The 18,475-nt window shown below is 40.8% G+C and overlaps 3 protein-coding genes across 7 annotated transcripts; 1 reads left to right on the forward strand and 2 right to left on the reverse strand.

Annotated features, from left to right (window-relative positions):
• On the reverse strand, window positions 1–2,471 carry LOC115743671 (transcription factor DIVARICATA-like). Its single transcript, XM_030678560.2, has 2 exons — window positions 1,371–2,471; window positions 1–644 (listed from the first exon to the last, which is right to left on the reverse strand). The coding sequence occupies exons 1-2, from the start codon at window positions 1,742–1,744 to the stop codon at window positions 155–157; spliced, it is 864 nt and encodes a 287-aa protein (XP_030534420.1). The 5' UTR covers window positions 1,745–2,471; the 3' UTR covers window positions 1–154.
• Window positions 2,472–4,534: 2,063 nt separating this feature from the next.
• On the reverse strand, window positions 4,535–7,934 carry LOC115743659 (laccase-4-like). Its single transcript, XM_030678539.2, has 6 exons — window positions 7,745–7,934; window positions 6,947–7,098; window positions 6,264–6,508; window positions 6,028–6,156; window positions 4,904–5,821; window positions 4,535–4,667 (listed from the first exon to the last, which is right to left on the reverse strand). Exons 1-6 carry the CDS (start codon window positions 7,832–7,834, stop codon window positions 4,537–4,539), a joined length of 1,665 nt encoding a protein of 554 aa, XP_030534399.1. The 5' UTR covers window positions 7,835–7,934; the 3' UTR covers window positions 4,535–4,536.
• A 5,033-nt stretch (window positions 7,935–12,967) lies between these two features.
• Window positions 12,968–18,045, forward strand: LOC115743660 (adenylosuccinate lyase-like). Of its 5 annotated transcripts, none has more exons than XM_048279530.1 (10): window positions 12,969–13,295; window positions 13,637–13,789; window positions 14,306–14,521; window positions 14,649–14,853; window positions 15,143–15,360; window positions 15,960–16,076; window positions 16,159–16,302; window positions 16,452–16,553; window positions 16,874–16,942; window positions 17,416–18,045. In XM_048279530.1, the coding sequence occupies exons 1-10, from the start codon at window positions 13,095–13,097 to the stop codon at window positions 17,647–17,649; spliced, it is 1,659 nt and encodes a 552-aa protein (XP_048135487.1). In that variant the 5' UTR covers window positions 12,969–13,094; the 3' UTR covers window positions 17,650–18,045. The 5 variants fall into 5 exon arrangements, with proteins under 5 accessions (XP_048135489.1, XP_048135490.1, XP_048135487.1 ...); XM_030678540.2 differs by having other exon boundaries at window positions 12,970–13,295; window positions 14,649–14,831; window positions 15,139–15,360; XM_048279532.1 differs by lacking the exon at window positions 15,960–16,076 and having other exon boundaries at window positions 12,968–13,295.
• The last annotated feature ends 430 nt before the right edge of the window (window positions 18,046–18,475 follow it).

Here is an 18,475-nt window from a genome sequence, read left to right on the forward strand (position 1 = left end):
TTAAGTCAAATCTCTCTTTTATTCCACAGTTACAAACCCAGAGAGACATACTTCACCAACATTTTTTGTTCTTTTAAATCATGAGTGCATAATATCACAGGAGCATCAAGCTACTGAATGTACACAAGGTCACTAGTCATCACATTCGACCCTGTCATCCCTGAATTTGGTGTCTTGAAGAGTGAATTCCAATCAATGAACTGCGGAATCCTGTACTTGGGTAAACACCGTCCGGATTATGCTTTTCCTGCAATCTCATTCCATTCAGACCAAACCCATACGCATCTGGCATCAATAGATGCCCATGGCTCGAGTCAAAAAACATAAATCCTCCATAGTTAGAGAGACTATGGTCAAGGGCCAGCTCTGGTGTGCTGATGAGCTTCTGTTGCGAGGAAAGCACATTGGGCTGATCCAAAGAGGGAGCCCTATTATTTTCGGAAGATGAAGCCGGGTCGGTGAGATTAACTGTAGTTATGTCATGTATACTTGGTCGCCTCTTGTCTTTCACACCAGAAAGCTGTCTCATGAAGTACTTCTGAGCATGGCTTGCGACTTGAGTGGGCGTCTTTGACACCACAAACTTGCGCGAGATGTTTCTCCAATCCCCTTTGCCGTACTTAAGGAGCCCCATCAGAAACCGCCTGTTATTTCAGCATCAAGCTTACATGTCAAATTCTAAAGACAGGCATTAGCGGCTGAAAAGCATAGTGAATGTCTTCATAAAGTGATTGCAACCTCCCATGAGGATCCCCAAACACACAAGCTGAGAATACCCTACATCTCTACGGGGAACTGTTTTTTTTTTGCTTGGTTTAAATGCCGATTAACATCCAAGTTGCTATCAACTATAAAGTAGAGATTTGGTGAAGAAGGTAACACAACCATAATGAAAACCCGTAATAATCTATATCGAAAACCATTTGTTCCTTCATCATCCTCCTTACTATCTCTACGCCTGAAAGAAAAAAGGCAACTTTGGGAGGTTCATATCAGTCATGATGTTCAAAATGCAGCTAATTGATAGCACAGCAGCCGTATACTTCCCATAAACTTCAGAACCTACCAACGTGTCTTCAAAATAGAAATCATCACCACTAGTTTAGTAGTTATCAAGCAGAACTCAAAAAGAGAATGCTTTCATGAGATCATAAAGATGAAACCACCTGCAGTATGCAAACTTCCAGTTTACGACATGTATCAACCAAAAAAAGAAAAAAGGGTCGGCCAGTTCTATAAAATCACAGTATAAGAGGCAAAATTCCCAAGAGAATTAGATACGATGACAACAACAACTACACATAGTTGAGGCCAGCGAGATGAATTCCTTCTCCAACTAATTAGATGTTCTTCGGAAAAAAAAGACGAACCTGTGCTCCTCCTGGGTCCAAGGCACTCCCTTCTTTCTTTCGTGATCGGCTCCGCGGCCAGCCGAGGATTTCTTCCTACACGCAACGAAATCTGTTCCATCGATGGACTCCAGCGCGAAAGTCGAGCACAAGTACCCGTGAATCGGGTCCCGACCCGCTTCGATTTCGCACACATCCTCCTCTAACTCCCTGTACTTGGTCTCCACATCCAGAACCGACTTCCCGACAATCGCAGCGATCTTAAACCACCGGTCCGGCGTGTCCTTATCGTGTATCGCGAGCGCGCTCTCGAACCTCTTGTTCTCTTCTTTAGTCCAGCGGGTGCTGAACCAAGTGGAATTGGAAATACAGGATGGTGGGTATAGAGTCTCCATTGCCACCAGTCGTGATACCAGTCGAAACTCCTCTCCCCCCCAAAGATAAGATTTTGGGGGATTCAGCCGAGAGAATGCAGAGATTTTGAGGGTTCCCACAGCTTATAAAGAAGTCACCACAAAGGTCGCTTACTGGAAACAAGAATCTCCCTTTATTCTTGATCTTCAGAATTCAAAAATTCAAATTCCAGTTCAAAAGATTATCACTAAGATCAAATTTTTCTGAATCCAACAGAATCTAGAGAGAGAGAGAGAGAGAGGGAGAGATATGATCAAGAGGAGTCTGAGCAAGAAAGTTAAATAGTAAGGATTACAGTAAAGCAACACTCAAATTGCAAATCAAAGCATAATAAAAAAAAAAGAACCAAAGAAAAATCTCTGGGGGGCACAGAATAAAACAAAAACAAAACGACCCAAAAGGAAAAACAGAACCAGAAGATTAAAGATGGTGGACGAGGAGAGACCTCAGTTGAAAAAGAAAGGAAGGCGGAGAGAGAGAGAGAGAGAGATTCCTGAGAATCAGACACAAGAAAAGAAAAAGACGCGGGAAAAGTGAGGATTTTTTTTTGGTTCCCCTCTCTTTCTTCGTTGCTTTGGAGAGAAGAAAAGAAGCTAAAGCGGAGCTCGGCGGATCGATATACGAAGATGGGTCACTGGCCTTTCTCACTGTAATTCGACGATGAGTCGAGTCCGCGAACGAGTTCAGCGCGTTGCGAGTGAGCAAGGGGATGAGCGAGTGGGAAAAAAGGCGATGAACAGTGGAGGCCAAGTGGCTGCTTCGTGATTGATTGAGCGTGCGAGCGGAGATCCGTACGCGATGCGATCTTCCATTTTTGGTTAAAATAGGGAGATTTTTTAGACCCACAAAAAAAAAAAACAAAATAGGTTGATTTTACTCCTTCAATCATCAACAGCAGATTGGAGATGCTTTTATGAGGTCCGCCAAAAATGATTGCATTTTGAATTTTCTCAAATCTTATTATACACAATAAATCCTTGATTTATCGCCTCTAATTTTAGGAAGATATCGGCCTAATAATCGAACACTACTGTCGGTTATTTCTGACTACACGATCTCTCAATCGATGAATGCTTTATACAAAATACACGATGATGAAGTGTGGATTTACAATTAAGATTTTACATTCCCGACAGTATTGTTAGGAAATCATTTCTCCCGATTTTATGTGAATTTTTCGCGATAAGTATCTACTCCATGCCCAAGAAATAAATAATTGTGCAATCAATCACGACTCTTATCATTCGATACAAAAGTATGGATGGATGGCCCGAATGAAATTAAAAATAACACGTCAACTAAGTGTTTAAGATATCTCATAGTAAAGTACAGTTTAATTGGAGCCAAATTGTAGAAATGACTTTTATTTAACAGATAGATCTTAACAAATATGTTTTCAATACATTACGCAATTTCCCACATATCTACAATGCGTAATTAATTATGACTTTTTATCGTCGGATGCATAATCATAGAATAACTCTAGCGAGATAGTTTTCACAAGTTATGATTGAGAGTTACAGTGTAACGGCCTAGACCTGCCACCTTGGCGGCACAGCGTCCTATTGTCCGCTTTGGACACACAACTTTCGCGATTTTGTTTCTCCAAAAGTCGCTCATACAACCCCCAAAAAACGCGTTTTGCAAGTCTAAGGAGGACCTAGCCATATAAATCATCCCAAGGTCCACTCCTAAGCGATGTGGGACAAGAGTGTCACATACAGTACATAAACAAAGATAAAAAGGTATTTTATTCTAAATCTAAAATTACACATACACAATTAAATGTATTATCAAGAACACCCATCAATTTATAATTTAGGAAGAGAGTTTTTATCTCTTTATAATTATGAGAATAGTATTTGAATTCATATAACAGCAAAAAAAAAAAAGTCTCATTATAATGTTTTTTGTTGTTTCATCAAGAGAAAAGTGTAGGAAAGTTGAAATACCATTTCTCTTTTTTTTTTTTGGGCTAAACTTTCTCATAGTCCACCTTTTTTTTTTTGGTCCAAATATTCCACTTCACTCGTCCGAATAAGATCCCGCGCCCTTTTTTTTTGGGGGGTCAAGAATTAGATCCTTTACTAGCTGAATTTTATGATTGAAATTGGGAATGAGTATCCACTTGGTATAATTCTAAGATAAAAAAGGAATCACTTGGCCTAATTGGACCGACAATTGTGCACAATCATCCCAAATGGAATAATTCTCATTTGGACTAACTTGTCATTCTTGTCAACTGCTCATTCATTCCCCATTTGACTCCCTTTGACTTCTCTTGGTTGGTGTGATTGTGAGATCTTCTTGCAGAGAGCAATCTCTTCTCAATCAACCGATCTCCCCTCGGTTTACAGGTGGAGACATGGGTTCAACAGCTTTAAAAGAGCTTCTTGTCCGCTCGAATTTCTTTATCTGGGTATCGCAAAATTTTTACAAAATCGAGCGACTTTAATCCTCTGATAAAATGAAAAGATGTTACGTGAAATTTCTCTGAGAGACAAGGACGAATATGCTCGAGTAGGTTCTATTAAATAGAGATGGACACTTGAATTAGTTCAAAGACAACACAGTCTCCATCAACCCACCCCACTAAATTAAATTGAAGAAGAATTCTTTAACTCTGTGTTTTTTTTTTTTTTTTTTTAATCGTGAGATCTCATTCTCTTCTTCAGACATTCCCAAATCTCCTGGTCTAAATAGTGCAACTCCTGATTGGTCAACTGTCCATTCTCAAACCAACAATTGAAAAGCCCCCCACAACAATGTTTTCCTAACATTTTGGAAGGTCACTAGGAGGAGGCAAAAGGGATTCGCTTGGGCCATCACCATCTTCCACTATGAACACCATCTTCAGTCCCCATGTTGTGTGCACTTCCAAATGGCAGTGCAGAAACCAAACACCTGCAATTTCATAGCATCGCCAAAAGGGGGGGAAAAAGGTGGAAATAGATTCATCAGACTCAAAAAGGAAATGGGTTTCTGTGAAGTTGTCTATAACTTGACACAAGTTCAATCAAAACTCAAGTTAGGCAGCTAAATTGACAGATATATGCTCTTGTCTGGAAAGGATGATACCAGTGCTAAACCAATTAAGATGACCGAATTGTCCGATATCTGAAACAGAATGCTTTCTTTACCTGGATTATCTGCTCTGAATCTGATCGCGGTCCATCCGCCGGTAGGCACTCCGATCGTGTTCCTCTCGACCGGGTCGACCAGATTGAAGTTCTTGGGGTCCTTGTTCGGGTCGTAATTCCCCAAGCCTTTCCCGACGGCGAAAAAGTTGAAGCCATGCAAATGAGTAGGGTGGTTCTCTGGTGCAATTATAGAAGTGCCCTGAAGAACGATCTGAACTGTGGAGTTGTATGCGAGCTTGTAAACTCGCGTCCCGTTCATCGTTTGCATGTTACTTGGCGGCGTCCCTGTGTAATTGAACGTCATCGGGGGGTTTCCGGGGAAATTGTCGGTGTAAACCCCTCTTATCTTGTGGTAATGTGCTTCGAGGATGTCGGTGCTTGGCATCACGAAACTCACATTGTTCAATGCTGCAACTAGCTTGCTCCCGTTGACACATGTGGAACACGGGTTCACTCCGACACTCATTGTGAAGAGAAGGGAATGATCGATGGCCAATGGGACGTTCGCGGGGTATCGCTTCGAATTGAGGCTCTGAAGCGAGTTGATGAAGCTGAATTCGACCGAGGTGGCATTGATGGCAGGAATGCTGGCTCGAACCGTAGCAGTAGAGACGTGGGTGCCAGAGTATTGCATAATGCCAGTCGCAGTCAAATTGTCGACTCCAACAATGGTGTCCATGAAGGGAGAGATGGCCATAAGGTAGGTTCCGCCGCTCTGGTGGGCAGCTAGGAGGACGTTGGTGGTCTGTCCCGGGGCGATAAATATCGTGTCGATGCTGAAGGGTTTGGTGTAGGAAGCATCGACTTCAACCACGGTCAAGTTGTGCCCCGCGATCTTGAAGAAAAGCTCGTCGTTCACAGCGGCGTTTACGATCCGCAGGAGATAGGTCTTGCCACTTTCCACATGGAGTGTATAGCCTGACAAGTTCAGAAAGCCAAAAATAAGATGGCAGCGCTGTATTCTGTTGGTTGATAGCAGCATAAGCTAATGAGCATCTTTGGTTGTATTCCAATCCGTATTTCGGTACGACACAGGCAATTCTGCATGGTAAGTCTGATTTCGAGTTTGATACAATTCAGTTCAAACTGGATGTATGAGATAATGTATACCCCATTTTCAGTACCCTGAGAAGAGCAACTGGGGAAAGGCCCCGGATGTCCATTGATGGTGTGCGCATCTGATATATTTGGTGGCAGGCCTGATTGTACAGACTGGCTGATCACGAGCTCGGTATCGGCTTTCCACCATTCACCTGTCAATTTTCGCAAGACACAACACGTATTTTCAGCCGAACTAGCAAGGCTATCTCAGAGAAATTCCTGGCTGAGAGCGGCCTAAATCAAGGTTTTTAGGACAGACCTAAAATGATGATCTTTTCCTTGGAAGGCTTTGGGAAAGGGTACGGGACTCCTCGCTTGGGCAAGATGACGATGGCGCCGTGAAGGGTCGACCTGAGCCAAGTGATGTGCGCATGCCAGAGCAATGTGCCTCTCTGGCCTGTAAGTGTGAAGTTGTAGACATAGCTTTGTCCCGGCCGAATTGGGCACTGTGTGATGTATGCCGGTCCGTCGGACCAGCACGTCCTTAACTGCCTCACCCCATGCCTGAACAAATTACACCCATTTAATCATCTTGAAATGCGACTTTTATCGGTTAGTTTCACGGGTACGATAATGTTTTAGTTATTAACGACAGCTCCTTGAATAAGTAAGCACATTTACGTTGAATGCAATCCAATTAGAAGGTTCGAAGGTTCAACAGAACACGAGCCAAGAATCTACAAATGAAGCTTACTGTCGTTATGCAGGTTTCAATACATTCAAAAGACCGGAACAAAAGTTTTAGATCGAAAATATCACGGGACTGGAGTCAAGATCTGAACTTTAATCAGCCGAAGAGCTGTATGCAATGATCATGGACATTACAGCAACTTAAAACTAACGATTCGTTGTTAAAAAAAATGTGAGTTAGTATATCACCGTATCATTTCGAATGCATAAAAATGCAACCAGATTACCAAATGAGCATAATCTAGCAAGTACCAGTGAATGGTGACGTTGTAGGAAACGTGGTTGACGACCTGGACGAGGACGGTGTCGTCCTCTCTGGCGTAAAGAGTCGGCCCGGGGAACTTGCCGTTGACTGTCACGATGGGCTTGCTCGCACACAGCTTCGTCGTGTTCTTCATCACCACCTGCACTCATCACCCACCACCTCACAATATCAGCCTTCTTTGTTCTTCTCATTTGCACTTACGTCCGCTCATGGATCGATTTTATCTTCTTCTTTCCTTCAATTAACAGTTCCAGAAAATTCATCTTATACCTATGGAAGGGACAGTATAATTTATTCACTGCAAATCGTTAATCCAACTTATCGGTCATGCTGATTTGTACGTTGCTCATTGTTTAACCAAATGATCTTGGAAGATCGACCATAACTATTAGAGAAAAAAAGCTTCTCCTTCATCATGCTATGAAGTCTCGAATATATTTCATGATACTCGTTCATCCTACAGTTCGGACATGAATTATACGGTATTTATACCGATGATTCCATATAAAGTTATTCTATGAGCAAGAAACGTATGGTTTCGGACATTGTTCGATTCCAATCTTTTATGTCCTACTAAATCGAAAACTTCATCCGCTTCAGCATTCTTCTCTCCTGTTGCCGGAATGTTATAAGCATGTTCTTTGCATTCGTTCTGAACGAAAGAACACACTGAAACGAAAATGTGAGAGGAGAAACGGGCATGGCCAACGAAGGCCTCGACTGCCCATGCATGGCCTGACACGTACACGGTCTGCCTTTTGACGGCTCATGCACGCGTTACTTACACTGAACTTGTAGTGGCGGGCCAACCCCTTGGCAGCCGCCGGAAGCATCAGAGCCACCACAAGCATTGCCGGGAACCACCACCGCTCCATCTCCTCTCCACCCTGATCTGGGCGCGCGCGGCAGAGCAAACTTGAAGACAAAACGCAGGCAGAGACAGAACAATAGACGGCTGATTCACCTGCAGGAGCTCTTTATTAAAGGTGGCCCTGAATGGAAAAGAAAAGCCAGATAAGGGAGCGATGGGATGTCGTTGTTGGGGAGGTGGTTAGATGACAAGGGCACAATTTCGAGAAGGCGAAAAGCGTTGAGATTTTATATCCTCGCGTTTCCTGCAGATGGAACGAGATGAAGAGGACGGATCAACGTCAGCCATCGACTTGCCAGAGCTTCCTTCCATGTTACTTAAAGCTCTCCCATGTCTTCTCTCCGTTCACGTCTGTATTTGCAAGTAAACCATAAATGCTTACCACCTCTCAAAACACAAGTTGAACGTGCCGTTTTTCATCTTCGATGTGAACTCGCATGTCAATTTCTCTCCCATTCTTGACACATACTTGCCATCTCTCTGTCTGTCTGTGTGTGTGTTTTTTTTTATTGAAAGGTCTCCGCATGCCGAAAATACACGCAAAATCAGGGGAGTTGCCACCATGATGGAGGACTATGAGACTCTTGTCCAGAACATGGAACATGTATGTTGGGACTGATAGCGGGCGAAACAGAAGGAAAAATTGTTACTAGACCCGTATTTCTTATCAAAATAAAAGAAGGAAAAACGGGATCAATCTGTAAACTAAGTCTGCTCAATGTTTATCCATTAGTAAAATTTGAGCCAGGACAGAGAATTTAGACTTTAGACAGTGAAGAGTGAAGAAAAAGTAGGGGGAAAAGGAAGAGAGTTGTATCAATGGCATGGAGGTTTGGAGCAGGACTCCTAGAAGCAAGTGAAACGCAAGATGTGAAATTGGGAAAAAAACTAAGTATAGGGAGAAAGATGGCGGGTCAAAATATTTGCTGTCTCCAGAGCAAGATAATTCATGGTCGGGACGAGGTTTTCATGGACTGAACAGCGGATGATGTTAGTCCTAGACTTATGCTAACAGCGCAACTCGCCCATCCCTCTCCAGGATTCAACTTTCTTTCCTTTTTCTTATTGTTTGCCGTGATTGTCGGTCCGTGCGTTCATGTCGAATCTTGTTTCTATGATTACTATACTCTGCCTATCTGATTTTCACCTCATTTAGTTTGATGTTAGCCCATGTTTTTGCCCTGTCATCTGGGTTTATTTTCTTTTTCTGTTTTTTCGGTTTTTTACCTTGTCAAAGAGGCTTTCCTTGACTAAAACTCTGTTGCAGAAAATTAACACTCGTTAAAAATCATCAGTTTTCGCGCTTCCTCTGTTTCTTTTTGTTTGAACTCTGCCAAATGTGGGTTCTGTGGCATGATATAGCTCCATCTTCAAATAAATGAGACTGGAGATTTATCGAGACCGAACTTTGTTCTTGTTAAGAGCAAGAGGAAAATTTCTCTGCTCAGTTGAAATTCATCTTTATAAGACGGATAATCGGATTCTCGTCATGGTTCGATCATGGGATATTATTGCATATTCAACAAAATATGTCCTGACATGAAACAAAAAGGGTCATACACTGCATAGTTGACATGGAGTTGCTTTTAACTGATCTTTTAGATGCAGCTTCTATTGCCCCCTCAATCTTATTTATGCAAGATTTATACAGGAATCCTAGGTAATCTATGATGTTTTCCTCGCATGTTCCTTCCACCGGGTTTATTTCAAAGGACCACTGAACTAGGGTCGAATCGTCGCCATAGTCGATGAGCATTAGTTTGTTCACAGATCCATCTAATCCCACATTGCTTGCTTCCATTCTGTACACATAAGTGTGTGAGAGGGGGTCCATAGAAACCAGCATTTCCATGATCCATGACCTCTCTCCATCCGGTTGCGGAAACATGAAGCCTGAGACCAGCCGAACGTACCCCGGAGTGCCCTCTTCTCCGGCCAGGTTGGTGCACCGTTCGACCATTGGCATCCACTCCGATAACCTCTCTGTTTGGGATGCCACAGGCCACACTTTGTCTAGGGGTGCGTTGACGATGCCACTCACCGATCCACGCCATTTTCGGTTCGTTGCCTCAAGTGCCTGAAGCATGTAATCTAAGGATTAACTAGTGAAAATGAAATGATATGCCATGATTAAAGGTATCACAGTATGATTATGATACGATATGCAGTGAATTGATAGCTTTTCAAGAATCTACAGGGGATACATATTCAAAAATCATGTGCAAAAGCTGTGTTCATCCACCAAAAGTTGATAGAAGGATCTGTATTTCTACATTTAACCTAGTCAATACTTGGGACAATCGAATGTTGAACTGGTCTAGAACCCAGAAAGAGGACAATAAATTGAAATCTCGATCTAACCATGAATATCTGCTTCTTCTCTTGCGGATAGCTGTATCTGTACTACGCTGATGTATTGCAACTTCCAGCAGATGTGAGTTTTGAGAACGACCTTCCGATTCAGATCATCTGCAACATGCTATTATGCTGTTGATGAGATTTTTCACATCTTTGTGAGATGTGGAAGCCAACAAGGTTGCTTATAAGGCAAATGCAATTGGGATGGAATCCCAAGAAGCGTAAGGATGCTTGTCCTTGCTTCTCAAAATGACAAAGGCTGGGGGATAAGTCCAAGGCTCGCCTTCCTCGTGATTTACAAATTCTGGATCTTCTTGTTGCTGCTCTAATAATATCAATCAGTGGCATTTTCTGTATTAGGGTTAGAATTGTTGCCACCAATATAAGCATGAAAAACGCATCATGGTTAGTATTGAGGCATGTTTAAAGCATGAAAGTACTCGTATGAGTATGCAAGCTTCAGAAGCCGAAGTGGCAAATAGACCAAAATAAAAATTTCGCTTTGTGTCCGATCTTTTCTCTGTTTCTAGGAACAGAATGTCTGTCTGTCTGTCCGTCAATGTAGATTACCTCTCACTTTTGTTCTCGCAGACGGGTGTTCCTTCACTTCTGCACCTATCTCAATAAGAGAAGCTGCTTCAGAAGGTAGTTCGCCTCCATTCTTGCTGCGTCTTTCCTCTCTTATCGAAAGGAACAATCTGATGGGTGCTTATGCCAATGTTCATAGCCAACCCACTAATTGATTGACAGAAAAGAAACATCGCAGTCATTGAGAGCGAAAGAGTGGTACATAAGGTAACCGTTTGCTTCAACATCATGGTCAGGCTCATCGTTCGTGGCTCGAGTTTCCTGGACAGAACAATCTTGCCTTAACCAGTTCCACATGTCAGCCCTTTCCCGAGCGAGCAACCACCGACAAATGATCAGAAAAACGACATGCACATGCTCGATCCATTCTGAAAACAGATTCCTATTAAAGCAGGCGTTTGTCGTTTCCTGACAGCGTCCATAGACAATGAAGGTTTGTGAAATCTCAAGTATGGTTGCTTCGACTTAGACATGCACACGGGCAAACCGTTTGCAGGAGCCTCATCTTACAACCTGCACACACTTGATCTCTTCTGTTGCACCGGTTGACTTAATTTGCAACAATGTAACCTGCGTCCATGATAGCGGAGCCTGATGAAAAGCGACTCTGACTTGACTTCATTGTTCAACGGGCTCCAAACTGCTGTTCTTTCTAATTCCTATGTACAATACATAAGACTTTGAGTGAAAAATTATCATGTGAAGACCTTTTCACTGGTCTTGTCCATGTCTTGGAGCTCTAGGACTATGTCCAACCCTTTGCTAACTTCCTAATAAGCAACCTTGGAGTCATTTGGTATTCATTGAAAATCATATTTGCGCGTAATTGTAATTTTATTATACGAGAGCATTCGGCCGCCATGTTTTTTGGGCGCCACATGACGCATGCTTTCATCCAGCATTTGAACTTTGTGATGCACGACCAGATGTGTGATTCGAGGTTCATTCACATAAACCATTGTTGTAGGTTTTAAAAGTCAAAAAATAGTTTTTTCCACATGAAAATGCTGTTTTTATGGCAAAGGAAAAAACCAATTATTTCAAAACTAAAAATAAATATAATTCAATATTTTGAAAGAGCACAATTATTATTTATTACAATTGTTAAATGATCACGGTTATCCCTAATTTTGGGGCCCAATACCCAAAAAAACTCTAACTTTAGCATTTATGACAATTCTATCCAATTTTTTTTTTATCTCATAAAAAACCTCAAACTTTTATATTTGTTCGAATTCTACCCCAAACTTTTGCTTTTGTCCAAATTTTACCTACTTAGTACAAAAAAAACCCTCAACTTTAGCATATGTCCCAATCATATCTAAAATTCTTTTTTTTGACTCATAAAAAACCTCCAACTGTTACTTTTATCCCAATTCTATCATCATTAGCCTTCCGTCTATAATCACCATTAGTTAATCCTATTTGAAATTTTTATGTTGTTAATGAATTACACCTCAGTAAAGTTGACATGAAAAAACTTCCGAACTTCTTTTCTGTAGTTTACTTCCCCTACATATTGTCGAGAGATATAGAGTCACCCAAGACGGTACGTTTCGTATTCCCTTCAGCACTCAGCATTCCAAAAAAGGCTAGACATGGAGATATTTGGACTAATGATCTTAAACCTCATTTTTCTTGAAACCTATTATTTCTGAATTTCGAAGATTCATTAATAAGTTCGGTGAGAAAACTCAAGCCATGTAGGATTAACTATTAGTGATTATGGAAGGAAGACTGACGGTGGTAGGATTAGAATAAAATTACAAGTTGAGGGTTTTTTATGAGACAAGTTTTTTTTTTTTTTTTTGGGATATAATTGGATAGATGCTAAAGTTAAGGGTTTTTTTTTTGGGTATTAGACCGTAGAATTAGGATAAAAGTAAAATTTGGGGCTTTTTATGAGACAAAAAAAAGTTTTGGATGTAATTATAACAAATGCTAAAGTTGGAGGTTTTTTTTGGGTGTTAAGCCTTAAGTTTTGGTGGAATTCAAATTCTACTGAAGCACATTTTCCAAACGTACTTTACCATGGGCCGGCCGAGCCCGTTCGACCCATTAATCTCGGCCCAAAATGACCGGTCTTGGACCAAACGAGACAGCCAATCAGATACCCGGTCGTATCAGGTCGCGCTGTGGTGCGACCCACTCAACCGCACACCACTTATCAAATTGGATTAGGGTTTGTCTTTCTTACCATAACGCACGAAAAGTCGAAAAAGACCGCGAACGAGCTTCTTCGGTCCCGAGCTTAACTGGTACTCCCGCTGCTTGAAGTTCCACACTTTGAGGTCGAGTCTCGCTTCAACAGTGTGCCGATGGAGTTTGGAGCTCCTTGCTCTAGGGCTTTGAATGGTTGCAGCCCTTGCGGGCTCGAAGTTGGAACGCCAATTCAGAGAGAGATCGTCAAATCGCGGTTCCCCTTCGGTGCCTCGTTCCTAGTTTGGCCAACCTCGACCCCGCGAAAAAGTTGCGCCGGCCGAGCTATGCTGAAGGACTATACTGTTTCGTTTGACAAGGTATTTGATCCATTCGTTGTTTTGATCATCCGAGGTACAAAGTTTCGGTTCAGACGAGTTTGGTTTGGTTAGCGAGACGATGGACGCAAAGGAAAACCTAATAATGTAGAAGAAAAATCTGTTCTTGTCTTGGGATTGCGTTTATTTTGGTATTATGGACACTAGGAGTAGAATGTGGTGGATGCGGTATAGAACTTGGACCTTTAATATGGTGATTTATCTGCGTCTTCTAGAGAAAAGAGAATCTTGGCTAGGATTTATCTCTCGGCTTGTCTCCCATTGAGACTATTGACTTGAGAATTCAAGGTATATAATATGTGTGTTTATTTATTTATTTTCAGGCAGGCAAGATGTCTACCCAGATTTCGTGCGATTTTGAGCTTTCAAGTTTGACAGCCTTGTCACCTTTGGATGGTCGTTACTGGAGTAAAGTGAAGGACCTTGCTCCTTACATGAGTGAATATGGCCTAATCTATTTTCGTGTTCTTGTCGAGGTACTGTCCCATTCTACTTGTAACTCTGCCGACATGAATTTGCACCGCATTTTTATGTTGTATCTGCTTGATTATTTAATTGGTTTATTGCATTCGATGATGATGCTCCAATATATGTGCAATAATTCTACCAAACGGTACCATTGAGCTTAATATGCCTTTGCGAACATATACTGAAATTTCAGAACCTGATTCTGTGTGCAATAATTGCATACTCTGATCTGTCTGATATTCCTACTGAGTGGTACATGTTTCAAAATGATTTTTAGATATCAGGTTGGAAAAGTGTAGGATGGACAACTGGTGAATTCGAGTTCATTTGGTTTAGAGCAAATCTACTATTTGGTATAAAGTATATACCGTGAAAAAAAAAAGAGTCTGTACTTGTTATTTTTTAGTAGTATTTATATTCTAAAAAATTTGGCGATGGTTGCCTTCTGGTTTCCCTAGTTATTTTCTTTATTCTTTCATGATTAATAGCATTTTGAGGAAAATATTATTAGTGCTCTCTTTCAGATTAAATGGTTGCTGAAGCTCTCCCAAATCCCTGAAATAACAGAGGTTCCAAGCTTCAGTGAAGAAGCTGAGTCTTTTTTGCAAGGGCTAATCGATGGTTTTAACTTGGATGATGCATTGGAAATCAAAAACATAGAGAGAGTGACAAACCATGATGTTAAAGCGGTGGAATATTTCTTAAAACAGAAGTGTCAATCACATCCAGAGATAGCGCAGGTTTGGAGCCAGTCTTTACTTCTGTGATATTCAGATAATCTGCTACGTCTTTTTCCTTCTTCAGTTGTCTGGGTTTATCCTTGTGCAAAGTGGAAAGATGATTCAATTGTTCTCTCCCTCTGTACAGGTGCTTGAGTTTTTCCATTTTGCTTGCACATCTGAGGACATCAATAATCTCGCTCATGCATTGATGCTGAAAGAATCGATGAAGAATGTCATGTTTCCTGTCATGGACAAATTGATCATGGCTATTTGCACCATGGCTAAGGATAATGCTCACATTTCTATGCTTTCTCGTACACATGGTCAGGTAATTTATCAGCTTTGGCTGGGTAAATATAACAAGAATCTTCTTGGTACTGTTGTTTTTTGAGTGCTGTGGCAGAGTTACATGATCTACAAGTATGAAGATAAAGGTGCACTGCTTGGACCCTTAAAAGACTTAATGTCATGATTAGCATGGTGGAATATTCCTATGGTTCTCTGACCCAGAAATTGTCCAAGTCACATGTCTGTTGTTTCTTTCTTTCTCGATAACGGTGCATTATTTGATTGTTGTATGAGTTCCACTTTAACCATCACGACAGATCGCTAAATCTGTACTTGTTATCTTGTAGCCAGCTTCACCAACAACATTGGGGAAGGAAATGGCAGTTTTTGCTATCAGGTTGAGTAGAGAAAGGAAGGAAATGCATCAGGTCGAGATCATGGGGAAGTTTGCTGGTGCAGTGGGAAACTATAATGCTCATCTAGCTGCATATCCTCATATTAACTGGCCCCATATAGCTGAAGAATTTGTGAAGTCTCTTGGATTGAGTTTTAATCCATATGTTACCCAGGTGTGTTTGTGAAGGTTTTATTCTCCAGTTCTTTGGATTAGTAATATTATTGCCTGAGTACCTGAAAATATGGTACACTTGTTGCTATAATACGTATGAAACAAAAGAATAATCAGCACTAAAAAAGAATCCATGAGTTGCTGTTACTGTAAGCATTTTATTCCTTATAAACAAGTTCATACAGAACTGTAGCGATCAGTTAAATGATAAAGTCAAGGCAAAGGTTCAACGTGGAGTTTCAGTACTCATAGTTGCAGAGGAGTCATGACGTGCTTGGTCAACTCTGAATGTTCTCCTACCCAAAAAAAAAAAAAAAAAACTCTGAATGTTCTCGTATACATAATGTTTTTCAAATGTACAGATAGATAGATTTTTAAGTAATAGTTGTCTGTTTGATGCTGCTAAAAGTTTTGGCTTGACATTATCTTTTACCTAGGGTCTTCTGATTACAGTTAAAAAACTCAGTAGTTGACTTGTTAATCCTTGAACTTATAGATGTTGCTTCTACTTATTGCGGATAGAAACTCGTGATCATATGGCAAATCTTGTTCATGTTGGTAAATGCTTGAACTTATCGATGTTGCCTCTACTTATTGCAGATAGAAACTCACGATTACATGGCGAAACTTTTTCATACACTTATCCAATTCAATAATATACTGATTGATTTTGATAGAGATATCTGGGGCTACATTTCATTAGGCTATTTCAAGCAGGTGAGAACTCTGATGCATCTGCTTCTCTCCTAATTATTTTAATGGAGAAGACATTTAAATTCTTAATTATACTTTTTAACAGATGACTAGGGCCGGTGAGATTGGGTCTTCAACCATGCCCCATAAAGTAAATCCCATTGATTTTGAAAATAGCGAAGGCAATCTTGGTAAAGCCAATGGAGGTCTATCTCATTTAAGCATGAAGCTGCCAATATCACGCTGGCAGGTGAGACCAATTTTCTATTCTCTTTCAGGCAATAGATGCTATTATAAGAAAGTATCCTCTACTTGCTTGTCACCAACAATTTTTTTTCTCTACTTACCCAAGAAACGACATTTTCACTGATAAACTTTCTGGCTCGTCTTTCATTGCAGCGCGACTTAACTGACTCGACTGTATTGAGGAACATGGGTGAAGGCTTGGGTCATTCTCTTCTTGCCTATAAAAGTGCACTGCAGGGCATAGGGAAACTTCAGGTATCCCACGAGTATGATGTTAGACTGCTGCTTTCCCTTTCCCTTCTTCCTTTTTTTTTTTTTCCCTAAGGTGAATGTAGATGAGCAGCTGTCGACCGAAGCAATATAGGCGTGTCTATAAGCATTCTCATGATTACTCTCTAAGTTGAATCTCGACTATCTTAGTCTTTTCCACAGACTTTATAGGCAACCTTCTTTTATGTGCAAAGGATGGCTTCTTTAGTTTTAGTCACAAAAAATATGCTCTTCAGAAGAATACATTAATGCTGTAGTTGCTTGTACAAGGATGATTTCTTCTGTTTAATATCTCTTGTTTCTAGGTTAATGAGGCACGCTTGAGCGAGGACTTGAATCATTCATGGGAGGTTCTTGCTGAACCAATACAAACTGTATGCATCTTACTTCTATTTTTCATCTTAGTCGATGAAAGCTATTTACTTTTTATGATACATGCTTTATCTTCTTGCCTGAGATGGTGGTGTCATGGGATTGTCATGATTTTATTCTTGAAGAGAATGACATGGCTTATCATAAATATTTTCTTACCTGAACAATGGAAAAAAAGGGCATCAAGAAAGGAGAAGGCTCTTAATTGGGTTTTTTTTTTTTTTTTTTCCGGAGTAAAATACTGCCTTTTTCGATAATGTAGGAGTTCCCATATTTCTCTTTCAATGGGGTATGCATGATATTTGATATCAGTCTGCACTGCTCCATTCTTGCATAATTCTGTCAGATCTTTCTATTTTTATCCAATTTTGTTCCAAACTACAGTCTTTTCTGGTTTTTCAATATGATTTTCCTTTTCTTTCCATGTCAATTAGTAAATTCGTGCCTTGCTCATCTTTATTCTTAATATGCACAGGTCATGAGACGATTTGGGGTCCCAGAGCCTTATGAGAAGTTAAAGGAATTGACCAGGGGAAGAGCAGTTTCACAAGAAAGTATCACAGAATTCATTGAAGGTCTAGAATTACCCGAGGAAGCAAAAGTTAATCTCTTGAAGTTGACTCCACATACCTACATTGGCGCTGCCGCTGAATTGGCCATGAATGTAGACACAGCTGTAAATCTGGTAAACGGTCTGGAATTTTTTTAAAGAGGGATACTCGGGATTTTGGCTTACTAGTCAGTTCAACAGCATTAATGCCATGCCTTTAGATGTCGTATGTATATTGTCGGCAACTTATTCAACTCGACCTGTATGAGGTACTTCTTCACTGGGCGAGGATTTTGTTTCCTGCATTATAGAATAAGAGTTGTATTTGGTGCTAAAATTGGTCATGTTACGCATCAAATGAGATTTGGAGGGTGATGCAGTCGAGGTGTGTTCGACTCGGATGAGATTGTCTTCTCCTGGCAAAGAGGATCCCGGCTTGGATGTTTATTGGCACCATTACATGTCACATAAACATGTTGGTAGGTTAATATTTTGTTTCAGACATGTGGAATCTGTTATACTGCTGAACATAGGAATGGAACTACATAAAGAGAATTTCGAGTGTCAATAACTAGAATGAGAAAAAAGGAACTGTCAACCCATCCGGAAATAGACGATTGATCTCTATCAAAAGACTTGCCCCCAAACATTTATTGCGTGTGAAAGATTAAGTGTTAACTTGAAGGAAGTCTCTTTTGCAATGTGTGTTCTACTGTACTGTCTTGAGATTGTCTTACAGGGAGCTTGGACATAAGCTTATTGGAGAAATTTCGGCTTGTGCTAATTCTTTCTATATTTGGCAGTCGATGAGGTAATGTATTATGCCGTGACTGTGGCCGATTGCTAGTGTGGGCGACTCTTGCCTAGTCCTCTTGGATCATCGCTTGAGATTAGCCACCGGCATGAAGAAAAGAGAAAAACAAAAAAAGGAAAAAGATTCAGAAAAAAAGAAACAAATTCAAAAAGTTAGCAAAAAATGAAAAAA

The sequence above is a fragment of the Rhodamnia argentea genome, chromosome 5 (assembly GCF_020921035.1).
Source record: "Rhodamnia argentea isolate NSW1041297 chromosome 5, ASM2092103v1, whole genome shotgun sequence".
Lineage (NCBI taxonomy): Eukaryota > Viridiplantae > Streptophyta > Magnoliopsida > Myrtales > Myrtaceae > Rhodamnia > Rhodamnia argentea.